Raw genomic sequence first — 25,273 nt, forward strand, 5'->3', positions numbered from 1 at the left:
TATGGGCGTCGACGTAAACGGAGCGGGCAGAATGTGGGAGGAACAATTAGTGGATTTTGTGTATCCCTGCAAAGCCATAACTGTTTAAAAAGCACATCCTTTGGCCCCCGCACCATCAGCACGGCGTCACGTGCATCGTCATTGTGAAGCCCGCAAAACTGCACTGGGAACTGGAAGTATCATTTATGAAATAAATAAATAAATAAATAGGTCATGTTTACGTGGGCATTTTATGGAATGGTATAGAGAAAAGGAAATGTTTGCCTCTATTGTTTTGCTGTTAGTTTATTTTCCCCGTAAAGCTTCCGTCATTTCTCTTTGGGCTTGTTTATAATAAGAGCTGGAAACACATTTGTAAACTTGAAATTGCCTCAGACTGGGAATTTGAAAACTGAATGAATGACCTGAGGACAATAGTGCTGGTGAATAAGTGACGCTCAAACAGTAAGTCCCTTGACATCAATGCGATTGGATGTGCTCAAATACATTTCTTTATCATACTTGTTTTATTATTCATGTGCAACGAGTAAAAACAAAGCATTCGTCATAAATATAACACATGGGTGGGCAGTGGGCACATTTTTTGTGTTCAAGGACCACATGAGTCTTAAAACAGTTGCTGACCAGTAGGTCTTAAATGTCCGACCGAAATCCCTGGCAGTGACTTAAAACAAAGACAAACACCATCCTAACCCTGCAACTGGGCTGCAACTGAGTGTGCATGTGTGCGTCGAAAAGATTCGAAAGATAGGCATGATAAGAAAAGCAGCCCGAGGACATGAGCGCGACAATGAAAACAGTGAGCGCTAACCTGCGCTTCCTCATTTCTCGCACATCTGCAAACAATCAACGTTGTGTTGTCTGCCACTCGCTGCTAATTCGCCCCCATATGACTCATGACTGTGAGAGGCCCTTGAGGCATCCTTCAGGGTTACTTCACTATATCAAGCTTGTCATACACACTACTGAAAAGGGCTCTCACACAATGCTGAAATGCTCTCATACATACAGCTGAAATACTCTCACATTCACTATTGTTTTGCGTTCGTACGCCTTACTGAAACACTATGTATGCCTGAGCTGCTCACTACATGCTACTAAAACGCTCTCACAGGACTAAGATGCTGTCATGCATAACACTGATAATCTCTTGCACACACTGTGCTCTCACTTACATTACTGGAAATGCTCGAATAAACCACTAAAACACTGTCATGCATATACCGTATTTTCCGGACTATAAGGCGCACCGGACTATAAGGCGCACCTTCAATGAATGGCTCATTTTAAAACTTTGTCCTTATATAAGACGCACCGGACTATAAGGCGCACCATTAATGCATCATGTCAAATTTTTAATCCAAATCAAATCATTCTCCATTTTATCCTTTTTTATTCCAACTTCAGACGCAACAAATTACTTTATCATCACAAAATAATGATCCATAGTCTTTTTGATTCATGATTCATAGTCTTCAGTGGGCCACTTATGATTGATTTCATGACACAATGCTTTGGGCCAGTTTAAATTTAGGAATTTGGTCCATATATAAGGCGCACTGGACTATAAGGCGCACTGTAGGCTTTTGAGAAAATTTTAGGTTTTTAGGTGCGCCTTATAGTACGGAAAATACGGTAAATAAAATGCTCATACCATGCTACTGAAATACTCTCAAACACTACTGAGATGCTCTCACACTACTGAATTGCTCTCACAGGCAAATGCTTTTGCAGAGGCTGCTCTCACAGTTAAAACTGAAATGATCTCATACACAGTATCAAAACGCTCTTGTACATACTACTGAAATGCTTACCCACACACACACACACACACGCGCACAAACACACCACAAAAACAGTTTCACATATCAACAGTACTCATTCACACAACTTAAACATTCGCTGACTGCTGAAACTTTCCAACACACACTATGAGATTTTTCTCACGCATAAAATTGAATCACACTCTCACTCACAGTTTGGTTTCGTAACCTTGACCATTGAAACACTTTCACACACAAGAGAAAATTGTTTCGTACATCATGACACACTCATATGACACAATATACAAAAACATGTGTTTCAATAGTGAGTGTGTAAGCATTTTAGCAGTACATGTAAGCAATTCTTTAAGTGCATCAGTGTTTCAGACCTGTGTGAGGGCAAAAACGGTCAGACGTGTAAGAGTATTCAGTGTTTGAGTGTTTCCACTCGGTGTATGAGAGCGGTTCAGTTGCATGAGTGAAAGGTAATCCTGAGTTTTGTCCTTGAGGGCCCTCATACACGGCGGGCTGCATGCACATGAAAAAAAAAATCTGCAAGTATGCTTCATCCAACGTGTGTCCATGTCAGAACTCATACTTTTAATGAACCTGTTGATGGCCAAATTGGCTTAGTGACTTTGGAGCACAGCTGAGTGATTTGCCAGACATCCAGTAACATAAAACATGAATAAACACACACTCACAGACAAACACTCTGAAAATATTTTTAACCAAACTGTCTTGATGAATTAGGTTGAGTTTTCTGTTGACAAGCTCCCATTGTTAAACCCTGCTGAATACATAGAAACACCATGTCAAGCCTGAAACAATAAAAACTGAAACCAAAAGAGAACAAATCCCAAATCAATTCCCACGATACAAGAAATTCACTTTGCACTATATTTCATACAGCCTGTCACAATGATCAAATATTCTCTTATGCAAACATAACCCACAAAGACAAATTTGTGATTCTAAACATAAACATTGAGCATTTATTCGATTCTGCATATGTGTTACTATTTACGATTTAACTGATGTGATGGTGTCCACTTTCAAACCATCAAGGGCATCTAGTATAATACATATCAAAATATGTATTAAAAACAAAGTCAAACAAACACATACTAGCTTGGCCACATAAGATAAGATAAGATAAGAGGAACTTTATTAATCTCACGTGTGAGAAACTGCATGTAACAACAGCCCGATTTACAGGAAGGTACAAGTAGGGGGAAAAGGTGCAAAAAAGAGACTTCTGGACCGTAGTCCTCCGGCACAAAAAAAATAGAATACAATATAAAAGAAAAATATGGAAAAATAACAACAATTGTAGTAAAACTAAAAATATAAGCTATGAATATTTACAAAAAGAGGATAAAAATGTAGTGGTAAAGTGTCGTAAAGTGTATGAAGTGTATGTATTTCCATATTACAGGAAAGAGCACGGGCTTTGATTCTCAAACCATAAATATGACTACAATATTGCGTGGTGTCTTCTTGCAGTGTGTGAGTGTGTGTTGCGTAATTGCTAACACTTCCAGGTGAATTTTGTCAAAGCAACACAGTCCTGCCTTCCATGTGGTCTTAATTTGTGGATTTAGTGTGGAGCCTGAGACATATTAAGGCATTGGTTCTCAAATTGAGGTCAGCTAATGTAGCCCTGTTGTTAGTGGAAACAGTGCAGGTCACCTACAATTAATGGGCAAATATTTCCTACAACATAGAAATATTTCAGTAGAAATGTGGCGCTTAGTGGTACGCAAAGTGTTTCAAGCACATACTATCCCTTGGCTTTACAAGTAAATACATAAAACTGCACTCCTAATGAATAAAACAACAAGCGCATTCAAGATGCATTGAGTTAAGCGGCCACTGAAGTCATCAACATTTCCGACTCAATCTTTTTTAACGATTATTGTTTTTCTGTCCCATCAGTAACCCTATTGAGTTTCCAGACTGATCTGAGGAAGATAATGGAGGAAGCTGAGGTCAAAGGTGAGATCCATGGGCCGGGTGGCCTATTTGATTCGTCAGTGCTTTGCCAGGAGATCTGTAATCGTAGGAACTTGATTGATTTTTCATGATACCAAACTTAGAGTTCTTGTAGTCTCAGAAGTGATGAATGGAATTGAACATGACAGGTACTTGCGTGCAACATCCGCCAGTGTTAATAATACAAAATATGTCATTGTGAATTTGAACGCAGCAAAAATAGTCTGCAGCACTGAAGAAGAGACAAAACAAAGCATGCCAATTAAAGTTTTCATGCGCTCTCTTGTGAGCCGATTTCAGGGAAGTTTATCCACACTCGGGTTGATTGCCCCCGGGCGGGGTCACAAGGCCAAGGCCACTGAGAGCGTTGCTGCTAAATTTAGACTCGCACCATCGCTGTGTTGCACTGCAGATAGTGTTTGTTAGTGTAATCTCCAGCGAGGCATATTTTATTACAAAATAGTGTTGATGAACTTTTGAAAGTTGGAGGTTAAGCATGGCGTGTGTTTATCCGTGCTCATTTCGCTGGAATCAGCATCAGTCGCGTGTGTCACTTCCTGCAATTAGAGGAACAAACTCAGAAAAAAAGACACTTTTTTTTACCTATGCGGCAGGGAGTCACGCGGCTTGAGCTTCTGAGTGAAGTGTTCTCTTTTGAACGGGCCAACATTGTGCTAAAATAAGGACAGCGCAGAAAGAGAGCAAAAAAAGAAGTTACTGATGCAAAGGAATATAAAACTCTATTAGGCTGTTTTTGACATTGAACAAATCAAATGGCCTGCACTGCATGAGTCACGGCACCACTGGCCCAATTTGTCCATTACGTGTCATTGTTGATGAGTTCCTGCTGTTGTGTAGCCATCAGTTATTACTCCACATCAGGTCAACAGTGTCAAAGTTTGGCTTTGAATCTAAGCTGTGGACATCACGTGTGACGTTTGCGTGTTCTTCCCGTGTTTGCGAAGGTTTCTCCAGATATTTCCTCCCATATTGCCAAAACTTGCACGTTAAGCTCTTGAAGACTAAATTGTCCATAGGTGCCAAATTTAGAATGACATTTTATTTTAGTTTGCTTTTAACTTGTCTTGATTTGTTTGGTATGTAAAGTGGTCAGCGTGACGTCAACTATGGTTGAAGTTGAGTTTGTTTTTTTCAACCCGGAATTAAGAACATTTCCTGACATTCTTGCAGCCTACTAGAATTATGTTGAACAAAGAATAATTTTTTTCTGTCATCATAAACATGCTCAATCAAGGAAATGCAGTTCACTGCCAGGCTTTGATTATTGTGCTCTTGAGCTAATTAAAACTTCCATATATTTGTGTTATCACTACAGATTTTGGGATGTTGCACTGCACCCTTCTTTGAGCCAAGAGACCGCTTTCCCCGCGTCTGTAACTCCTTAAGTCAGGCATGTTAAAGCCTTTGACCTCATCCCCCGTTTACAAGGGTATCACCTTACGAGATGCCTTCAAGGTGATCACGAGAGAGCAAACGTACAGAGACCTCCCTGTCTGACACGTCTCCAAAAGAAACAAACTCAGGGACAACAGCTCTTGATGCTATTTGCTGCGGCGATGCATAGATTGGCACGGCTGTAAACACAAATGGCCTTAAACACAAATGCGGTGGTGGCAAATAACAGGATTAGAATGCAGCCTTCCGCTAAAGTTGGAAATTGTGGTCTAATGGTCTATCGCACTGCGGATCTGAGGATGTAAAATCCGCAGAAATTATATGGCACGCCAACGGGAGTAAAAAAGAGCCAGTATAACTGCAGTTCAAAAATATTTAACAGAAATTCTTAAAACAGTTAAATTGTTATTTTAAGACAGAGATGCATTTTCTTAATTTTCACAAAACATTTCCCTGGTGTCCTAATAACTTTCCCTCTTTTTAATCGTTTGATTAACTGTCTTGATGCATTAAGGTAATGACTAACAGATTCCCGTCTGTGTCGTTTTATCACTTTGGATTTGACTCCACGGCTTTTGAGTAGAGGATAAAGATGAGGAAAAAATATGCTCGCTTTCAAGGGTGTTTATGAAGTAAGAACATCAACAACACTAAAACGTGATGTGACGTGAGGTGCTTTCAATAATTAAAAAAGGCCAGACAAGGGCATAACAACACAACACTTTTATTGTGAATATATTTGCACAATAATTAACACCATGTTATAAATATTTTCAATCCTTTCTGTTATCTTTCTCTTTTATACAGTAAATAGTGTACAAATGTATACAAAAAGTTATTCGGGCTATAGTCAAGTTCCACAAAAAGAGTAAATAATGTACAGTATTAAAGCACAATCAGATATGGAGGAGGGGAGAAGGGGAATCTGCCCCCCCCCCCCTATAAACACACGTCAACACTTTGATAAACAGGCATCAGCTGCACACCTGGCACCGGCAGCGCAACACGAAGGCAAGGTGGAGAGAACTTGAACCTCAGAAGGCATGCACGTGGTAACCATGATGTTGATTAAAACGGAGAGGTAAGGCAATGCTGGATGATCACTCATTCTTTGTCCTCTCATGTTCTCTCCAGCAGGCCCTGATGGCGACCGCGGGGGCGCTCGAAACACAACAAACAATAAAGCTCAACCCAGGAACTTTGCAGCGTTTTCGACGCGCAGGCCTGAAGCCAGCGTCTGCTTCACAGCACTTTTAAGAGAGCGACAACAAAGAGGAAACAAGCAGGAAGAGGGCAGGGAAAACAAAGACAGTCATGTTTGATGTTGAGCTCATTCACAAGTCATCTTGGCTCCTGAGTCAGGTGTTGCAGAGAAAAAGCAGAAAGCAAATTCAGCAAAATGTTAGAGCGTGAATTGGAGTCTGCTTTTGGCTGAGGTGGATTCAGGAAGAAAGTGCATTCTCATCAATCCTTCATGTTTTGGCCCTTAACACGCTTTCACAAGAATTTAGTAAGAAATTGCGCATAAGCACTGTTCAACTACATCTCAGCAAAATGACATTTTGCTTGACATTGTGCTATGAAATCACCAAAAAAGATTTTGGTATAATTGTTCCAGTGCAGAATTTACACAATATAAAATGAGAAGATTTTCGTAAAAATTGACTCATTTCACTACAGTCTTGTAGGTTCCATCTGGGATGGATAGCGCACTTTGCTTCGAGGCTGACAAATCTAATTTCAGAGGAGATTGAGGGCAGAAAAATGGAGACTGTGGAGTATAACGACACAGTCTCCAAAACTAGGGCACAGCAACAGGGTAAGTTTTTTTTAATTTTGACATTATGCATATGCTTGGAACCTCAACTGAGCAGGGACTAGAGGTAGAACATTGTTTGTGTCAATGTCGAGTGTGCAGCGGGAAAAGGGGCATCTGAGTTCAGATACAGGCACTGGGAATCCAGTGCATCAAAAAAAAAAAAATATATATATATATATATGAATAAAGACCAAATATAGTAAATGTTTGATTTTACTACCACTTGGAGCTTTGGTGTCATGGTACAGTAATTCCTTGGCAATTCTAAAAAGTATTTTTAAATTCACTCATACATCTTTTCAGCATGGCAAAAGCTCCAAGAATTTCCCGTGGCACCATGGGAAAACAAACTTACTCTGCCAAAAGGCTGTCTGGGGATATTCACCATTCATCCCACAAGTGGAATTGGGATCAACTGAGGGATTAATATTTTTGTATTTCTGGAGCTAAATTTAGCCTGGATTGTAAGTGAAACTCAAGAGAGTGCGCACTTCAGGTGAACATTTGGAATTGGGGGGTTAGATCACCAAATGATTCCCGAGCGCGGCACCGCTGCTGCTCACTGCTCCCCTCTCCCCCAGGGAATGGATCAAAATCACATGGGGATGGGTTAAATGACACCACACCCAGATGTGTGTGTGACGATCATTGGGACTTTAACTTTAATTTTCCAAATTGTCAATAAACCGTCAGGCTTATTTTTGGAGGCAATGTTGTAAAATTAATATTAAATTGGGGATTATAGTTTGTGGAATATTTAGAAATCAACATTTTGGGACAGCGTGTTCATTTTTTTTCATGATTTGATTACTATATTGTCTTTTGCTTGATATAAAGCACACAGCTCTACAATACAACACTGAGCTAGTAGCAAAATGTCTGTTGAGCAGGTACAGTACATTTTTAAATACTCGACAACAAAAAGAATGACGGGATGCGGAGTTACTCGGGGTTCATACGCCATCAATACAAACAATAGCAACAACCACACAAATCAACGCTGTCAGTGAGCACACAATCTTGAAAACAAAACAGAATTAAAGGGTTTGGTTTGCGCTTACCCTTGCACCCCTCAGGTGAATCTTTTTGGGTACAGCATGAAAACGGGAACTGGATAAGGATTGAGAATGAAATGAGCAAGAAACCTTTGGCATCAGAAAACAAAGACGCCGAGACTGCGCAGGGAACAAAGTAACACCACATTTGTAAAATCAGCATACCATCCGGGAGGGCGTCCCTCCGGTCTCCTCGTGTGACATGAGACCTTTGCCCGTTGAGAACGTTTTGGCTGCTTAGTTTCCTCTACATACACTGACAGTCATGCTAGTCGTGTCGGTTTAGACGTTTCTAGGCGTCACGAGCTTGACGAAGGAAAGCCGAGCAACAGCAGCAGAAGCAGCTGGAGAGTGAACGTGGTTCCAAGGCTCGGGCTCAGGCCGGTTCCTCCGCCGCAATCAGAGTCGTCTTCCTGCGGGGCAAATCCTTTGTGAGTTAAAAACACAGACACTGACAATAAACTCAACACTGATGGAAATTGTTGGGCCAAAAATGGTGTTGAATGTGGGGAAATTAGTAAATTACAGTACAATGGAATACAAATCATCGTTACTGAGCCAAAACATGCTCATCACTGTACATTTGAAAAATTGCAATCCATTGTGAATAAGCAAATTTAGGGATTCGACGTTACAGACGTTGATCAATGGACTAGTTGGCACAGCGGCATTGTATTTTCTAAACTGAGATAAACTATTTAGATTATTTTTTCATGCTCAATGGCTTTACGTTATTGCCATCAATTGTGGCAGCACGAGAGTGTTTACCGTAGTGACGTGGTTTTTGTGACCGCTTTGTTTATTGCTACACTCATTCCTCTAGTAACGAGGTTGAAGTTCACTACAACCAGATGTTCTATCTAAAACCAAGAGCATTCATGCATGCGGCCTCGGGTTTTGTTTCAAAAGCAGGTTGGGAAATACGCTGCCATGAACCCTTTAAACCCTACAATGACCACTCGCAATTTTAATACATACTCCACCCTGTTAATAATATATCGCTGGTATGGGGAGGCCTTTTATTTGTAAGAATAAAAACAAAAAAAAAACCATTGATAAATTCTTCTTACTAGGTGCTGCTGTTTTGGTTAGCACAGCATTTAGTACTAGCCTTACAACAGTTCATGTCTGTGAGTGTGTGTTAGGAGTACTCCGGAAGCTCGAGCATGCCAGGAGCAGGGCTTGAAAAGGTTTCGGAGTTGCCTGGATTCAAAAGGCAGGAAAGCCGAGCAGGGCTTCCTCTGTTTACCTCAGTGACACAATCTGTCTCCCTATGAGGAGCGCAGCCAAAAGTAAGGAAGGCAAAGATGAAAAGATGAGAAAGGCCCACTTCCTTTTTCCTCTTTCGGCATACCAGCACACATTCACAGACATCAAGTGTCCTGATCTAAGAAGCTATTAAAAAACAATGAAAGGCATGGCTAACAGATATGAGACCATTTTTTAAGACTAAATATTTAGACAGCTTATAAACGCTGGAACGTTGGCTGGTCAGGAACAATATTTTATTCAGAGTCCTCCTTTGATTTAGTCAATTTATGCTTATTTATGCAGCACGTGAACCGCATCACCCCTTTTTTTTCTTTGGTGGAATCCATGTAATGAATTGAAAGCTAATGGGTGTGAACAAAGCAGCTGAAATATTGTTTCCTGGAATGACGTCCTATGCAAAGCACTTTATTAGTCGTGACGCAAATGCTACAATGGGAAAATATTGAAGTAATTTATTTAGAAATATGTATACCAATATAATTATAACAATTATTTAAAAATATTTTTCATTCATAAATTAAAAAAAGTAATGAAATTTCCATTTTAATCGTGCATACTACTAATAATAATAATCATAATAATAATAATTTACTGTTTGATAAAGTAAAACAATCACTTTTTTGTTCAAACCTCTCGCTTTTAATGGTTTATTTTCATTTTATGTTGTCCTCAAAAGGGTATATGGTTTAAAATTCTTAGAATGGAAAAAAACAAACCTGACCTAAAGCATAGTCATTGAAATATAGATAAAAATCGCCATAAAATATGCAATATTATTCTGGACCCTTCTATACTACAGAGGCACACTAACCCAAAAAGTGAGCAGCAGCAACAGAAAAAAGAAGCGAGTAGCTCAATGTGGACCCTCTGCTGATTGGACACAAGGGCTCATCCTAGCGTGACGGATGATAGCCGCAGCCAATGGAAGGCACAGACAAATAATATGAGAAGATGAATACAGAAATCATGAAGAAACAACAGGAACACAGGAAAACAGGAAGCAATGCATGAAAAATGGTTGAAAATTACAAATGTGGACACAATAGATGAGTTGATGGTGTGAGCACACCCAAAGGCCAAAACTGATCAGAATCTGACAACGAATGACACATGAACTGAAAAAAGCCCATGTCTGAACACACATACGAAATCTGAATCTTACATTTTCGTTGTTGTCGAAGCATACGTCTGGCCCTTTCCGGTACCTCGGGTTCTGGGCCAGCTCGCACGGATCTGGACCTTCAGCTGAAAACCCAGTTTTCAGGAAAACTACTACATTGTGGTGATATTCCAGAATTATATTCATAACCCAAAGTACCTGCCATTGCACATGTTATGTTGGTGTCTGCTTAGTGGATAAAACTGGGATGTGTATGGAACTAATCATTTAAAAAAACAAAACGAGAAGAAAAGAAATTACTGATTGTTATGTCCTCAGAAAAATCAAAACCCGACTGGGTAAGGAACTGATTAAATCGACACAGAAGGCGTAAAACCAAACTAACAAGACACAAATTTGACAGCGTGCAAGTCAAACACATGTCGAGGAGCAAACCGCAGACACACAAGACACCGAGTCACATCAGGAAACAATAAATCCGACTTAACACCGAGTAAGACAATAAAAACAATCACAGCTAAAAGCCCAATCGAGACCAAAAGCCAACAAATAGTTCTAAACAGAACTATTTGTCCGCCCGTGTTAAACCGCACAGGCACCATTACCTTAGTGGCATCAAGTGCGCCCTGCAGTGACCCCGCGGCAAACGCCCGCGATGACACCTTTACGATTGGAGCAGCAAGAAGCCACATTTAAGCCACATCTGTCAAACAGATATCCTGCCGACATTTCACCACACAAGTGCACCTCTGCTCTTAACCTTAATTCAATGTGATGGCGGCGTACAAGCCAGAAACAAAGAAAAGCCAATCTGGTAGTAATGCGAGAGCACCTTTCATACGCGCCGCATCTGGTTTACTGCTCACCCGCGGACCTGCTGGAAAGTGCTTCGGCGTGTGTCCATGGATGCCCACTTTAAAGCTCTCTTGTCACAAGGGCTGATGGATGGAAGGACCGGGGAGTAAAAAAAAAAAATGTCACCTTCATGTTGACTATTTACGACTTGAGTGAAAGGATACAGGGTTGTTCAGCCTGTCGCAGCGGTCTGGGGTCACATGACAAACACGTGTCCTTGGCATCGGTGATCAGGAACACAAGGTTGGTGTTTGGCAGCTTCTCCGCTCGATACATCCTAAAAGGCACATGGAGATGATGCAGCATGAATCTAGTTGGCAATCATACAAGAATTTTATGGTTTGAGGACAATGTTTCTCCCTGAATAAGGTTCAAAAAACAAAAGGTGACCGACTTCAATGTGATGACAATGTGATGACACTCAACAACTCAACCCCATGGAGATACAGACCGGCTAAACATCATTTAAAAGACCATACACATACATATTTATCTTTATTTATTTATTATTACGTTATTCAAAATAACCACATAACAACCGTTTTGTACAGACGGCGTAAAATGATGCTGTTATATCCCTTTATGAATTTGGTGAAATGAAAGAATTGCTTTGAACATAAGATATTCCTTTATTTATGCACTCAAATGAAAGTTTGCTGGAGGCCAAAATGCATTTTGAAGAACCAGAAGAACAAACAATTTATCGAGATCAGCCATCTTTGTGGTTTACATTCGCCTCGAGCGCTTTGAACTGGGACAATCCCAGTGTTGTAAATCAGACGACCCACCTTTCTTGAAAGCTGAATAAGTAATGTAGGAATTGATTTCAAGCCAAAAAATAACATTATTTCTTTTAAAAATTGGTATTTCCATCCATCCATCTATAAATTCCATGTCTTTATCAGTCGAGCTATCCAACTATTTCCCATTATAATCCAACCATGTGCTATCCTTCTATCACATTTATTTAGTCATCATTTACTCTCGCCCGTCCACCCGTTCATGTATCTTTTCCTACAACCACATATGTATCCATTCATCCAACAACCCCTCCATAAATCTATCTATCCAATCTTGTCATCACTGAAACAGGATTCATTTAAGGTAGGTAAGCTTTTATCCAAGGAGTGCAAATATATTATATTCTTAGTAGTTCGGCTAAAATTACAGTGATTTACTTTATGAGCTGCTATGTAATATAAGCAGTCCCATTTGATACATACTGCTTGGACCAATGCAGGTGTGCATGTGGCCTCTCCAAGCTGTTCTCTTATTGGACTTTTTATGGCCACCATGAGGCTTTGTGTGTGTGCAGCGGTTAACATTGGGAACCAGACATGCGGGACCCATAACATCGGGTAATTACAGCCATATTTAACCTCTAAATTGACACAAAAGAAGGTTAGAGCAAAGTAAATGTGCAGAGGCCCGTGAAGATTGGCAAAATTGAAGAAAAGCCAGAGACTGGGAGAAGTCGAATAGATAAAAGGACATTTGTGCTTTCCCCCGCAATTCCTGTCAGTGACGGATCAAGGTCAAATGGGCCTGATTGGAACTCGTAAGAGAAGCCGCCTGAAGTAAAAACCGAAAAAAGGCCCTTCAGGAAGGCAACACGATTCCTAACCTATCCCCACGGATCATTAAACAGAAAAATCATCTGAGGAAGGGCGGGACAACTTTATAGTGTCATATACATACACATTTAGAGGTGAAAATCCACTTTGTGGGGGTGCATGAAAAATTAATATATGCAGAGCATACTCAAAGGAATTAACAGACATACCTCGAACAGTTTCCACAATCCAGGACCCCCGAGTAGGATCTTTCATCGTTGTCAAAGAAGTATTGCGTCTGCTCTGTGATGCAGCTTTCTTTAAACATGGCGTCAGGAATGTCGTCATTGGCTGACTCTGCTAAATGAGGTTTGCACAAGTCGTAAATATACCGCCGCTTTTCCACTGCACATTACCACAGCAACAACAAAACTGTTTGACATAAAAAACATGACAATGACGACATCACCTTTTTCTTTTCTACTCAACAAGCTTGAACAACATGGTTGGAATAGTTCATCCTAACACCAAGAAATACTTAATGATTAAGCGTTGGTGATATGCAAAGCCATTTCGAGCAAGTCGTGGAAGAGAAGCAAAAAGTGGGAACAATGATAAACGATTGTGTTGCTCACCTGCCTCCAGTAGATTGGGGAACATGAGGCCATAAAAGAGTTGCTGGAGTATGGACCTAGAAAAGGAAAATAATGCAGAGGTTAGGCTGATATTTTAGGGTTAAGGTTGATGATTTAGTTTAACAGAGAAAGACATTTTTACCTTTAAGGCAGGAATTAACAAACTTTTTTTGCTCGCAATATACCGTCATTTCTAGACTATGAGGGAAAATTCGGTGAAAATTCAGTTTGGTTCATATATGTCTAAGCCGCAGCAGACTATGAGCCGTTTAAAGTTTAATTGACTTTACTATTGCTCAGAGTATACCCCAAAATTAATAATCTCGCCAAACATGTTCCAGCGGGGCGGGAGGCAGTGCCCCCACACCCCGCCAGTGACCATACATACTAATAATCATACTACCTGTAAAGGAAGGAAATTGAATCCGACTGCACAAAACAATCTTAGGATTGCACACCAACTCAGCTAGCTTACGAATGTGTTAGTTCCCACCAATGGAAATGATTACCATAAAACATGGATATATGCAGAATCTATTGTACAAATGCACTCACCAGGCAGCAGCGGAAGCCCACCAGGCAATACTGAGCAAATCTGCTATGGTTGGCTACAAAAAAAAGTCAGAAATAGACTTTAAAACCCTTTAAAATCCCCCCCACATGGCAAAGCAAATCCAAGATTCAACCGACCACATAGATAGAGCGGGGCCCCGCCGCAGCCTTGCTGTCTTTCTCCGGGTCGCACACAGACTGGTAATCATAGGTCTTGTTGAAGGAATACAAAGAGGTGTTGACCAGGTTGATCATCAGCACGGGATCCACCTCGCCAAAGAACTGACCTATCTGGACACACGAAAGGGACACTCAGTTGGGAAAAACTTTTTAAGTGACTGAATTGGGGCTTTACATTGGTGTGGATCAGTTTTGAAGAAACTTTCAACTAATTTGCATGCGGAGTTCAGTCACATGCAGACAATCCTTTTAAGCAGGCAGCTGTCAACACATCTTGGGGAGTGAGATATTGCAATGTCCTTTTCCGCTCTGCTCACTTCTGAAATGTCAAATGTTATGCAACAGTATTATATTTCTGCCATGGCCATATGGCCATGGAGGAATCTATTATTTTTTGCTTTCCAAGTGGTGTAAAAGTTACTCCAGTGAAAACTTTCATTTTCTGTTTTGACAAACGTAGACTAAAGATAGAAAAAATATATATATATCATAGGATACATTACTTTTTTCACAGGCGGCCTTCAAGCATAGAAAATAAATTTCAGAGCCACTGGCATTTGTTTGTTTTGTTCTATTCATGATCCAATAAACGAAGGCCTGATCTGATTATCGGCACCAAATAATCAGAATTTGATTTCTATGCGTGGTCAAGAGCAGATGTTTTTTTCTTTAAACCACAGACCATGAAAATGAAAAGCCACAGACTCAATCTCATGATCCATCTGAAAATAACAACAGATTACAATGATGATATTCAGTGTATTTTGACATAAGCACTTTATTAAGGCACTTTTGATACAATTTAAAAATACTTTCTTGTCGTAAGACAGTGATGAGTCTGTTTACCTGCTTAACATGTTTCAGCCACTTCCTGAAGTGGCTAAAACAGCACAATATGTCCCCTTTAAAATCAGGAACATAGAGAATGTCCTATCATGAGTGACAAGAAGCATTCCTCAGACCACTACATATAGTACTAACATTGGACCATAGGGACCTGCAGCAGTCTGTAGTCAGCATCTCACTGTGAGAGGCTCACACCCACAAGAGACTCACTTCAATAAAGCATCCCCAACTGACAGAACCTGAACTTTGAGCATCCTCCTGCGTCTGATGTTGTCCTTTAGTAGGGGCATGGATGAACTTACATCCTCGAGGAGCTTTGAAAGGAGCTCAGAGCAAGCAAGTAAGCCTCTTTGTAACTTAGACATGAGTCCTTTGCCTGACCTTGGTAGGAGACTGATGCAGTCCCACGAGACGCAATAGTTGACTTATAAAGTTTCTGATGTTATCTTTCTGAAAGATATTGCTAAATGATTCATCCTGGGATATTTTTTCATAAAACTCCAGTGTGCTTTGCTACCTTCACACTGTATGTATCATCTTAGTTGATACATATTTTTTTAGCCATTAAACTACATTGACATGTGTCTTTAATATGAAGAAACTCACCAAACTGATGTAATCATCCTGATTGGACATGAGCAGAAAACCACCATCATCTAGGATCACGCAATCGACATGCTGCAAAGGGGCAAAATAGTTTAGATTCAAGTCACATGCGGTGTGATTTTTTAAACATGCATTGTTTTACCTTGTCATTCCTCATACAGCCACAGATCTCATCTTTGCACTGAAAGAATGAATAAAGTGAATTAGGTGCTAACGCCTAAATGTGTGAAAATGAATCATAATAAATACATAGCATCACTTACATTCTCTTTAAGTGTAGCATTCATGAAACTGTTCATCCAGTAAGTGACATCGAGTTTCACTCCCACCACTATAAATCAGACCAGCAGCAAAGATACATCAACAATGTTGTGATTTGTTTTGTTTTTCTTTTACATTTTCAAATGACTCAATTTGGTGGATGCACGTTTGTTGATTCTCAAAATTCAATTCGGAGCAGAACGTGGACTAGCAATTGGTACGTCTGCATCATATTTGGAGGTTCTATAGGTTTGAATCTTGGCTGAGTGGAGTTTGCATATTCCATTTGCTTGCGTGGGTGTGCTCTGGCTTCTTCCTACATTCCAAAAACATGCTTGGTAGGTCAATTGATGAATGGAAAATCTGATTAGTGTAACATGTGTGATAAAGCCATAATACAGTGATTGGGATATACAGCAAACCTGTGCCTTTTAGTCATTCCCGAAATTACTAGTATATATATTTTTTGAATGTACTTGAAAGGCTTTTTACAATAAATATTGATTTTGGCAACTGAACCGGGTTTCGCTTGAAGTCTTTGTCACAAGCAGCAATCCATGTGGGATTAAACACGACTGACCTGCTGGTTTAAGCGTGACTTCATTGATGGTGAGATCTACGGCTTTGCTGACGAGGATACCAGATTCGGATACGCTCTCTCTGCCTTCTGCTGCAACTGAGTGAAGGGCAGACGAGGGAACATTGGATGCAATCATTGCACATTTGGCAGAAGCGAGCGTTTGATAACCACACTTCAAATGGGAATAATTGTGATCCATGATGAGGAACGCTTGTAATTCACATTAAGCCTGGTGGAGCTCACGAACCCCCCATGTGTTAATCCAGTCAACTGTTACCCCAACTGCTTTACACACATTGTTTGCCTCCCCTGAAGTCTGCCAGAGAGATTAGCAAAGATAAACTCGAGAGGAACCTCACAGTCCAAGAGTGAGACAGAGAATGAGTGCCGACAGACATACTGTAAGGGACCAAGGATAAAAGTCATGATGTCATCGGCGTACGAGTGTAATCTTCGCCTAGAGGGTTTGAGCTGAAGGCCGCTAATGCTCGACGCCAGACCACACTGAAGAAACGCTCAAGTACCAAAGTACAGCCACACAAGATTCTTACTGTTAAAAGTCGGAGCGGTGAAAATGTATATGTCGTTGTCCAGGGCTCTCTTGTAGAAGCTTGACTCGTACGGCTCTGGGTTCTCCATCCATTCTTCTCCAGTGCTAAAAACAAAAATTGTAGAAATATGAATTGTTAAAACTTGTCATTAATGCTTCTGTTAAGGACATTAATACACATTATTGATCTGTTTTAAAAGTCTTCTGCTGGCATAATCGTGTTTCATTTGACTATTTAAGGATTTACGTACATTGCGGCACTATGGGAATTGGAATATTCCTGTGTTCAATAACATCCAAATTTATGCTAAATAGGAGTCAGAACACACTTGCCATTATTTAAAGCATCTCTGGTTAACCCCAAACAAATTTCAGGTGTTCTAGTAGGCATCTACTGACTTTTTGTCTTTCTTTCTTTCTAGCGGCAGCCTGAAGATTAAGTGCCAGCGTTGACTGCAACCTGTTTTTCTTTTTTTTTTAGTTGGAACTCGGCCGTTAGACAAGGTGGAAGACATTATGAACAGCAGGGTCTCTATTATAATATAGTTGAGTCTCAAATCGTCGTTGCGCTTTGAATTATTTCAAAGTACGAGCATAGTACAAGTTATTTTAAACAACCTTCAAAGGACAAGCAATTTTTCTTTAATTTAGAAAAACCAAACTTGGACCCGAATCCTAATGCTGTTATAGATTATTATGAATACTCCCTAAACATAATACTTTTTCAGTTTATAAATCAAAAGAGCTGAAATATTCCTTTTGAGCATATTACCAAAAAATATCAATGCTTGATATGCATATGTGTCAAAAGAAATGACTTGAAGATGCATCACTGTCTATATTTTGCATATGGAAATGAGTCGGAAGTGATTATGACTAATGTTAAACTCACTTGTGGAAAAATTAGACCACCCATGCATAGCAGAGATGAAGAAATAGAGGAAAATAAAATGCATGTGGTTCCTACACGCACACATGGAGTGATCCATGTGCTGCAAGAGCCTAATCCTTCATCTTCAAGAGTCAATGGAGCAGCCAGAAAGAGCTCTAACAAAGTATCACAGCCCCTTTCAATTTTCACAGCACACATTTGCACAGCTCGTAGCTCGCAGGCTAGGTTGGCCGCGTCGCAGAAGAACAACATCAACGACGAGCGGGGAGGGGTACCTTCTCGGGAAGACTCTTGTGATTCCTCCATCTGTGGCTACAAACCTGGCCACTGTCCCATTCCTGAGAGGATGGAAAAACACAGTCAAGCTTCAAAGTGGATCATGCTGACAAATACTGCATCTGTGAGTCCCAGCTGGGAAAAAAGACACTCTTGAATTTCACAACCAGAGTCACTTGTCAATGTAGAGGGGACCATTGGAATTCGCTACCAAAAATGTGGTCCAAATGTCAAAACAGAATCCAGAACCCAACGGAAACTGGAATCAACTCATCTCCCTTGCCTTCCAAAATGTTTTACTGTATTTTCCTTGACTCTTTATTTGTATGCGTAATGCCAAGCCGCTATTGCAGAGAAGAAAAGGAAAAAATATTTTCACCCCTCCAGCACATTTTAACTATAGATGTTTATATTCAAATTTATAAACCAACCACTCAATCTGACTTTATATCTGTATGGTACGAAGTGCATATGTATCACTATCGCTTTCTTAGCTTTACATCTGTAAATAAATGATTCCCCTACAAAAGCTCTCACTCGGTCTTGGTTGCCTGGTTTCATAATTTGAAGTGTGACAAAAAACAAAAAATATTTTAAAAAAGCATCAAAGTCATATGTTTCTTTTCAAACACAAAATTAATTCTCGCCACTTTTTGGGCCAGAAACTGATATGAGTGAAATTACATTTGTTTATGTTCCGTATCTCCTCAATAGCAGGCTACACTGAATTGGTTTCAAGGCAGCATGCCTGCCATGCTTGTGGAGTATGAACCTCATCATGCAAAGGTCTAAGGAGTCTCAACTTGATAGAAAGCAGTCCCAATTGGAACCAGATATAGTATTTAAATTTGTGCACACACTCCTAATTTATTTTCCTTGAGTGGTTACATAGTATGGAGTGTGGAACGTTTTTACACATGTTTTGAAAGGATTCCTGGCAGCGCTACTTGTGTCTGGTAGCAATAAGCCTTGTTTGTGTTTCAGTTAAGCCAGGTACACAACACTCATACTGACTCTTGGACCAAGTTTCAGCATTTTGTTACAAAAACAGTACGCATGCAGCTACCAAAACACAATGAAGCATAGCTGCAGTGTCGACGTTTGGATGAGTTCTACTCACACTTTCTGATCTTTCCACAAGTCAACCAGCTCAGCTGTCAGGCCTGCATCCAGGATGAGTCGACTCACAAGGGATACATTGCCTGTGATTGGAGACAGATGCAGTCCACATATCATGCATGTCACAGCTTCAAGTGCAAGGCTTGCAAACAAACTTGTGATGGCAACATGAATGGAAGAAAAACAAGCAGTCATTGAAATTAAATGGTTATAGTATTTCTTACTCTTTAATAATTTGGAACAGGGATGTCCAAACTCCTTCTACTGGGGTCCATAAAAAAGATGTGATTTAAGATATAGGTACTTTGAGTGATCATGGGACAATTTAAATTCAAGGCAGTGTACAGAATCCCACGTGAAGATCAAAAATTATATCTTGTAGCGTTCAAGGTTTGTCAGTTTTATTTTTGATTGTGTTGTTTTTCAGCAATGTGATTTTTTCTCATCACATTATGATGTTGGCCTTGATTCATTTTCTAAAATATACAGTGAACACCTCAGCTGGCCCCCTGTCAGACTTTGGACACTCCTGGTTTGGACACCAAACTTTTCAAAGTCAGCAGCCGAGTGTGACCTTGGCTCCAAATGGATCTGGGATAGCTGTTTCCATTAGCAGGGGGATAATGGCAGTAAGCTATCCCGTCCGATGAGATCCATTAGATGACGACCAATCAAACCCGATGAATCACCAAGGAGAATGACAACAAGGGGCTTCTAGGAAGCTCAGTCGATCGGGCCTGATGTCACCCTGCGCCGACCTGACTCATCAAATGAGCTGCTCTGTCCTTCAGACAGTCAGCACAAGGGGGAAGATTGTACATCCTTAAAAATGGAAATAGACTGTGACACATGCACACTCAAACACACACTCACATTTAAATGACTGCACGTATTGTACATTGAGGCCGAAACACCGTCAGTGGGAGTATTTGTGAGGAGAACCAAAACACTGAGGGAGATGCATGACTCACATGCATCTGGAGTGTTCCTATCAATGTACTGGTTGAAATCGAGGAGAAACTGGGTGTTGTTGAGTGACAACGTCAGCTCTTTGCAGTATTCCCTGAAGAAACAGCAACCGTCAGTTTCACTCTCTGCACCACGTTTGATCCGGCATGCGCAACTTTATGTTCAGAGTCGGGGAAAGTGGGCAGGGGGCGGGGTTTAACCCACTCACCGTGGAGCAATGAAGGTGTGACCATAGTTGTCAAAGTTCTCCAACTGGATGGTTTCCATCACTTTGGAAACACACACACACACACACACACATACAGATCTTAATCTACACCACTGGACTAGTACTACTTTACATTACTTTTGGTTCCTCGAAAAAACTTTGATGTGCCATTAGATTCTTGTCCGCAGAGAAAGTAAAATAAATAAATAATGTGTATACGTACACACGCACACACACATGCATTTGTAGTCAGAAACCAGCAATGAATATTAACTTCACTTATTTCTTTTAACACGTTAAGATTTCTCGCTTTTTTTTTGGCTTTTAGGGGTAGGAATGTTACAATGATGGAACTGAAAACAGGAATGTGGTACACAGTCATCAGAACCATTTGGCTTAAGATCATAGCATACACTGGAAAGTAAATGTAGGTATTATCTGAAGTGACTCAGCACAAGCAGGAAGTTCAGACCGAGGACCTAATGACAGTTTATACACGTGAATGATTAACAATATTAAAATGTTAGTATTAAAAATATTACTGCATAGTAAACTAAAATCGTATGAAGGGGACAGTCCGTGTAATGGACGGATTGAACACGCCCCCGCACGGACACGACATATTGGACAGATATGAGGTGTTGGATAAAGAGAATGAAGCAAAATACTTGCCTATTTGCCCTGTGACCCCCATGAAGAAGAGGGAGAAGAGGAGTAAAGTCAGAAAGCAAGAAAGTAGTTAAAACCATTCTATCAAACTAGAATATCAGGGCATGCACCGAAACAACATAGTTGTAAACATTAAAAAAAATCCCCCAAGTTGCTGACGAGCATTCAAAATCTCATAAATGACAAGACAGGCGTCCTTCACGATTGAATTTTTAGCGTGCTGGCGTGGTGGCGCTGTCTGCAAAAGCCATCACTGAATGTCCCACTTTGAACATTGTCATGGAAATGTGCCATGGGATGAAACGACATCCTTCGCATAAAAATTTGACAGGCAGATTTATTGGCTGGCTCCACCGCACCGTATATAGCACCCCTGGGTATAGGAGCGCATGTTTATGTAGTTCTACTTGGGGGGGCATTTTTTCCTCATGAGATGTTATGGTGGTCCAGCTCAGGTGTGAAACTTAAAGGACATATAATGCAAATTGATTTTTGAATCGCTTGTATACAAAATAGTGGAGTGCCTGCCAATCAGTGGAGACTGGCCAATAGAGAGCGCTGTCTCCCCACTGCAGACCTTGAAAACAAAAGTTAAAGAAAATATTCATGATAAAATGATGGATTTTTCAATCAGAAGAATAAATAGTATGTATGTATTGATGAGTAAAGTTCTGTCATTTATGTTTAATTTGGTGATACATTTAGAGTACGGATAATTGTCAAAATTAAATACCTAAACAATTAGGGGCACAACATTCCAGCTATTGTTGCAATCAGCAATATCCTGGGACCAAAATTCGGCCGCCATCATTATGCTATGATAGCTGAAAGATGACGGGGCGATGGCTGTCAAGCCCCAAAACCTTTTTGTTGATGGAAAGAGGGGAATAGGACAGCTGGAAATACACCTATCATGAAAATCAAATGTTCCCAAAATTCCAGATGGCCAACACAACCATTATTGTCTTCGCAGTCCAACAGGTACGACCCTGGTTGTCATAGTAACAAAAGCGAGAATCTCTATTGGCCCAGCAGTAGAATATAAAGGACCAGTGTCAATGTGCCACATGCACATATAGATCTTTAGATCCTTGGGGTATTTTGTCACAGACCTCAGTGTTATTAAAACAATTGGCAAAAGTTTTAAATTGTCGAGAATAAAACGCAAAATGTCTCTTTTAAGATTGCTGGACACCAAATTTTAGAGTCGATGCCTGAGCAGCACGGCAGATCTTTTAACAGCCCCGTAAACGTCAATAGGCTCTTTACGGCGGCAAGGGAGTGACACAAGGGCCAAAGCACTCTGTCAAAATCTCATCTACTGGGATAACTGCACCATTAGCCAAACGGCTTTGTAGAGACACATCAAAGTGATGAAAATGCACTAGAGGCAGATGTTTTTTTATGCTGAACTCGCTGTTTTTTTGCCACTAATCATACCCTACGAGGCATCCATAAGCTGTATCCTAAATAATCGTCCACAGAAGGCTAAATTTAATAATCACGCTAATGTGCGGAGGATAAAAGCATGCAAGAAGCGGAAGGAACATAGCGTTTATAAAAAAAGAAAGGACAGAAGAATGAGTACTTGCCCCAAGAAGATGCTGTAAATGTCCAGCAGAGAAAACACACAGAGCGGTAGAGGAGAATTAAATAGTAAATCGTACGGAAAGAATTCAAAACTTAATGTTGAAGTCAAAAGTAAGTACTTTTTATAAAAAAATGCTTATCATACTACTTATTTTATGTAGAAAGAATGAATATACAAAACAGCAGTTTTTTTGTGTGTGGACACTTTAATACTAAAAGTGGTAGTCAAAACTAAATGTATGCCCACTTTACTTAAGTATCATAAAACTTATTTATAGTAGAAAAAGAATCACCAACTAAATAATTGGGTTCCTTGAAAAGCTGCTGACAAATATTCTAAGGTTATTAAAATGACTATTAATATGAACGCAGGAAGGCAAAAGTGATAGAAGCCAGAAGAAAAGGAGGAAGGCAAAAACATTTAGGGAGGATCAAAAGAACTTCGGCACTCGGGCTGGGTCACCGACAATGAGTTCATGTGTTTGACTACGCCCGGGAGTGCGCGGCTGCTAACCAGCGGGTTACAATACAAAACAAAAATCATGGCAGGGATGCGGCGCAAAAAGGAGCGGCCTGTGATTCCACCTGGGGAAAAAACTGTGGTGACCTAATGAATTGTTGATATTGATATTGTTGAGTTGATAGTGATGGGCCAATAAAAGGTTGGTTGGTGTTGCACTCACACATTGCTTGCTTGATGTCATCTCCCAGTTTGGCTTGTATGAAGTGCTCGCTGTATTTTGGCAGAACCAGAGCCAGGCTGCACAGGAAAGACAAACGGCAATCATTGTTTGTTTATCGTTGAAGTGGGGGGTTCGCTCAAATGACTCACCTGTAATCGGTTCCATTGACTGGTGCCCAAGTGTATGTTCTTATTCCTCTATCAATGTATCTCTGGAAGATGATACAAAATGTAATTTAGCTGCGTAAAATTGAATTTTGTTTGTTAGTTATTTCAAATCCAAATCTCTGACCTCATCCTGACTTTTCACAAGGGTCTGTATTGTGCGCTCACCCGTCTCGCCATCGATCATCATTCTCCTGATCTGTGGGGTGACAGGTACACCTTACTTACTTAACCCAACCCAAAGAACCACATCACGGTGCGACTCCACCAAGATACCTCCACTTTAATGTCATTCTCCAGCTCGGCGTCCAGGAAGTCGAGGGTAACAGGCTCCTGAAATTTAGGATTCTACAAGAAAGAATTTTTAAAAAAGACCATGGAGGTGGGATTTCTATTGTGAAACTGAATTTAATGCCTGACACAATGAATACAATCCATATGTGTGCAGTTAAGTCCAGCATTATTTGGACAAAGGATGAGTGTCAATTAAAATGTAGATGGAAATAGAATATCCGATACCGAACAGTGCAGATTTCAAATTAGGCACTTTGACCTGGAGTTTAAATCTAAATACAAGTACCGGTGTAGAAAATCATTTCAGTCATAGTTCATTCCAAGTAACGTTGTGGCCTTATCCCAAAAGCCAGGATACAATTCATTATTTTTTTATTTAGTTTCAGGTGTCATTTGAAATTATGTGAAGACATCAAAGTTGCAAAATCACCGCAGCGCTCTAGAATGACATTCCCTGGATGTTTGGTGTTTTCATCAGTGGTGATCAAAGCAAATTTGATTTACCGGGTGACAATTTGCAATGTCAATTGGTCGGCGTCTGAGCAAGGGAATGACCGACTTACAAAAACTGCAAAGCCTAAGATGCGAAATGTTGATAGCCTAATATTTGAATGACACCTTCAACAAAATAGAACAAAGGAAGGTTATAGTGACTTTTGGGACAGCCTGTAATGAGCTGTGTTTAAAACAAAAAACACATCTGTGTGCTTTTATGGTGGTATAAAATGAAATGTGAGCAGAATGACGGTGCTATTCTAGTGCCTGTATATGTGCCAGATGAGACAGTGCCAATGGGTTGAAGGGATATTAATATCCTAAAAAAAATATCAAACAGTTCACTTACATCACATTAAATGCACAGTTAAGACGTGTGTGAAATATTCAATGACACATTGAAATTGAATGAGTTCCTTACGTTTGTCGGTAAGTAAAAGAAAAAAAGTGCAATGAAAGACGATGGACCTCAGCATGAAAATGAGAGAAGGGGAAAAAAAAAAAGAATAAATGATCAAGGGCGAGCAACGATGCTTGAGACAGAATAAGACATCAAACTTGTAATGCAGGGAGAGATATAAAACAAACTAATGAAAGAAATTCAAAGACAGAGAAGAGCGAATATGTTGGAAACAGAAAATATATTTTACGCATTAGAGGGGCCGATTTTCCTAATTGTCTAATAATAAAAACACCATCCTAAAAAGTCACATTGGGAGTAACATCAACTATGAATCTAATGCTAACAAGGGTATGCTAGAAAAAAAAAACACCTATAAAATACTGTACGCATACTCATCTATGGCTACTAAACCGAATGACTAAGTGCAAAACGCTGCAAGATCTCACCTCATGA

General features: G+C 40.1%; 1 protein-coding gene across 1 annotated transcript in view; it reads right to left on the reverse strand.

Moving 5' to 3' along the window:
* Positions 1 to 5,875: 5,875 nt before the first annotated feature.
* The window catches only part of LOC133157488 (voltage-dependent calcium channel subunit alpha-2/delta-1), a 56,900-nt gene continuing 37,502 nt past the window's right edge, over positions 5,876 to 25,273 (reverse strand). The window contains exons 19-38 of the mRNA XM_061284056.1: positions 23,905 to 23,976; positions 23,756 to 23,827; positions 23,614 to 23,675; positions 23,465 to 23,541; positions 20,523 to 20,583; positions 20,317 to 20,408; positions 19,347 to 19,428; positions 18,226 to 18,288; positions 17,060 to 17,163; positions 16,509 to 16,604; positions 15,931 to 15,998; positions 15,810 to 15,848; positions 15,668 to 15,739; positions 14,174 to 14,326; positions 14,039 to 14,091; positions 13,484 to 13,539; positions 13,079 to 13,208; positions 11,460 to 11,572; positions 10,483 to 10,565; positions 5,876 to 8,461 (exon numbers count right to left, since the gene is read on the reverse strand). Coding sequence (XP_061140040.1) covers positions 8,348 to 8,461; positions 10,483 to 10,565; positions 11,460 to 11,572; positions 13,079 to 13,208; positions 13,484 to 13,539; positions 14,039 to 14,091; positions 14,174 to 14,326; positions 15,668 to 15,739; positions 15,810 to 15,848; positions 15,931 to 15,998; positions 16,509 to 16,604; positions 17,060 to 17,163; positions 18,226 to 18,288; positions 19,347 to 19,428; positions 20,317 to 20,408; positions 20,523 to 20,583; positions 23,465 to 23,541; positions 23,614 to 23,675; positions 23,756 to 23,827; positions 23,905 to 23,976 — 1,662 coding nt within the window. The 3' untranslated portion in view covers positions 5,876 to 8,347. The remainder of the gene's footprint in view (positions 8,462 to 10,482; positions 10,566 to 11,459; positions 11,573 to 13,078; positions 13,209 to 13,483; positions 13,540 to 14,038; positions 14,092 to 14,173; positions 14,327 to 15,667; positions 15,740 to 15,809; positions 15,849 to 15,930; positions 15,999 to 16,508; positions 16,605 to 17,059; positions 17,164 to 18,225; positions 18,289 to 19,346; positions 19,429 to 20,316; positions 20,409 to 20,522; positions 20,584 to 23,464; positions 23,542 to 23,613; positions 23,676 to 23,755; positions 23,828 to 23,904; positions 23,977 to 25,273) is intronic.

The sequence above is a fragment of the Syngnathus typhle genome, linkage group LG7 (assembly GCF_033458585.1).
Source record: "Syngnathus typhle isolate RoL2023-S1 ecotype Sweden linkage group LG7, RoL_Styp_1.0, whole genome shotgun sequence".
Lineage (NCBI taxonomy): Eukaryota > Metazoa > Chordata > Actinopteri > Syngnathiformes > Syngnathidae > Syngnathus > Syngnathus typhle.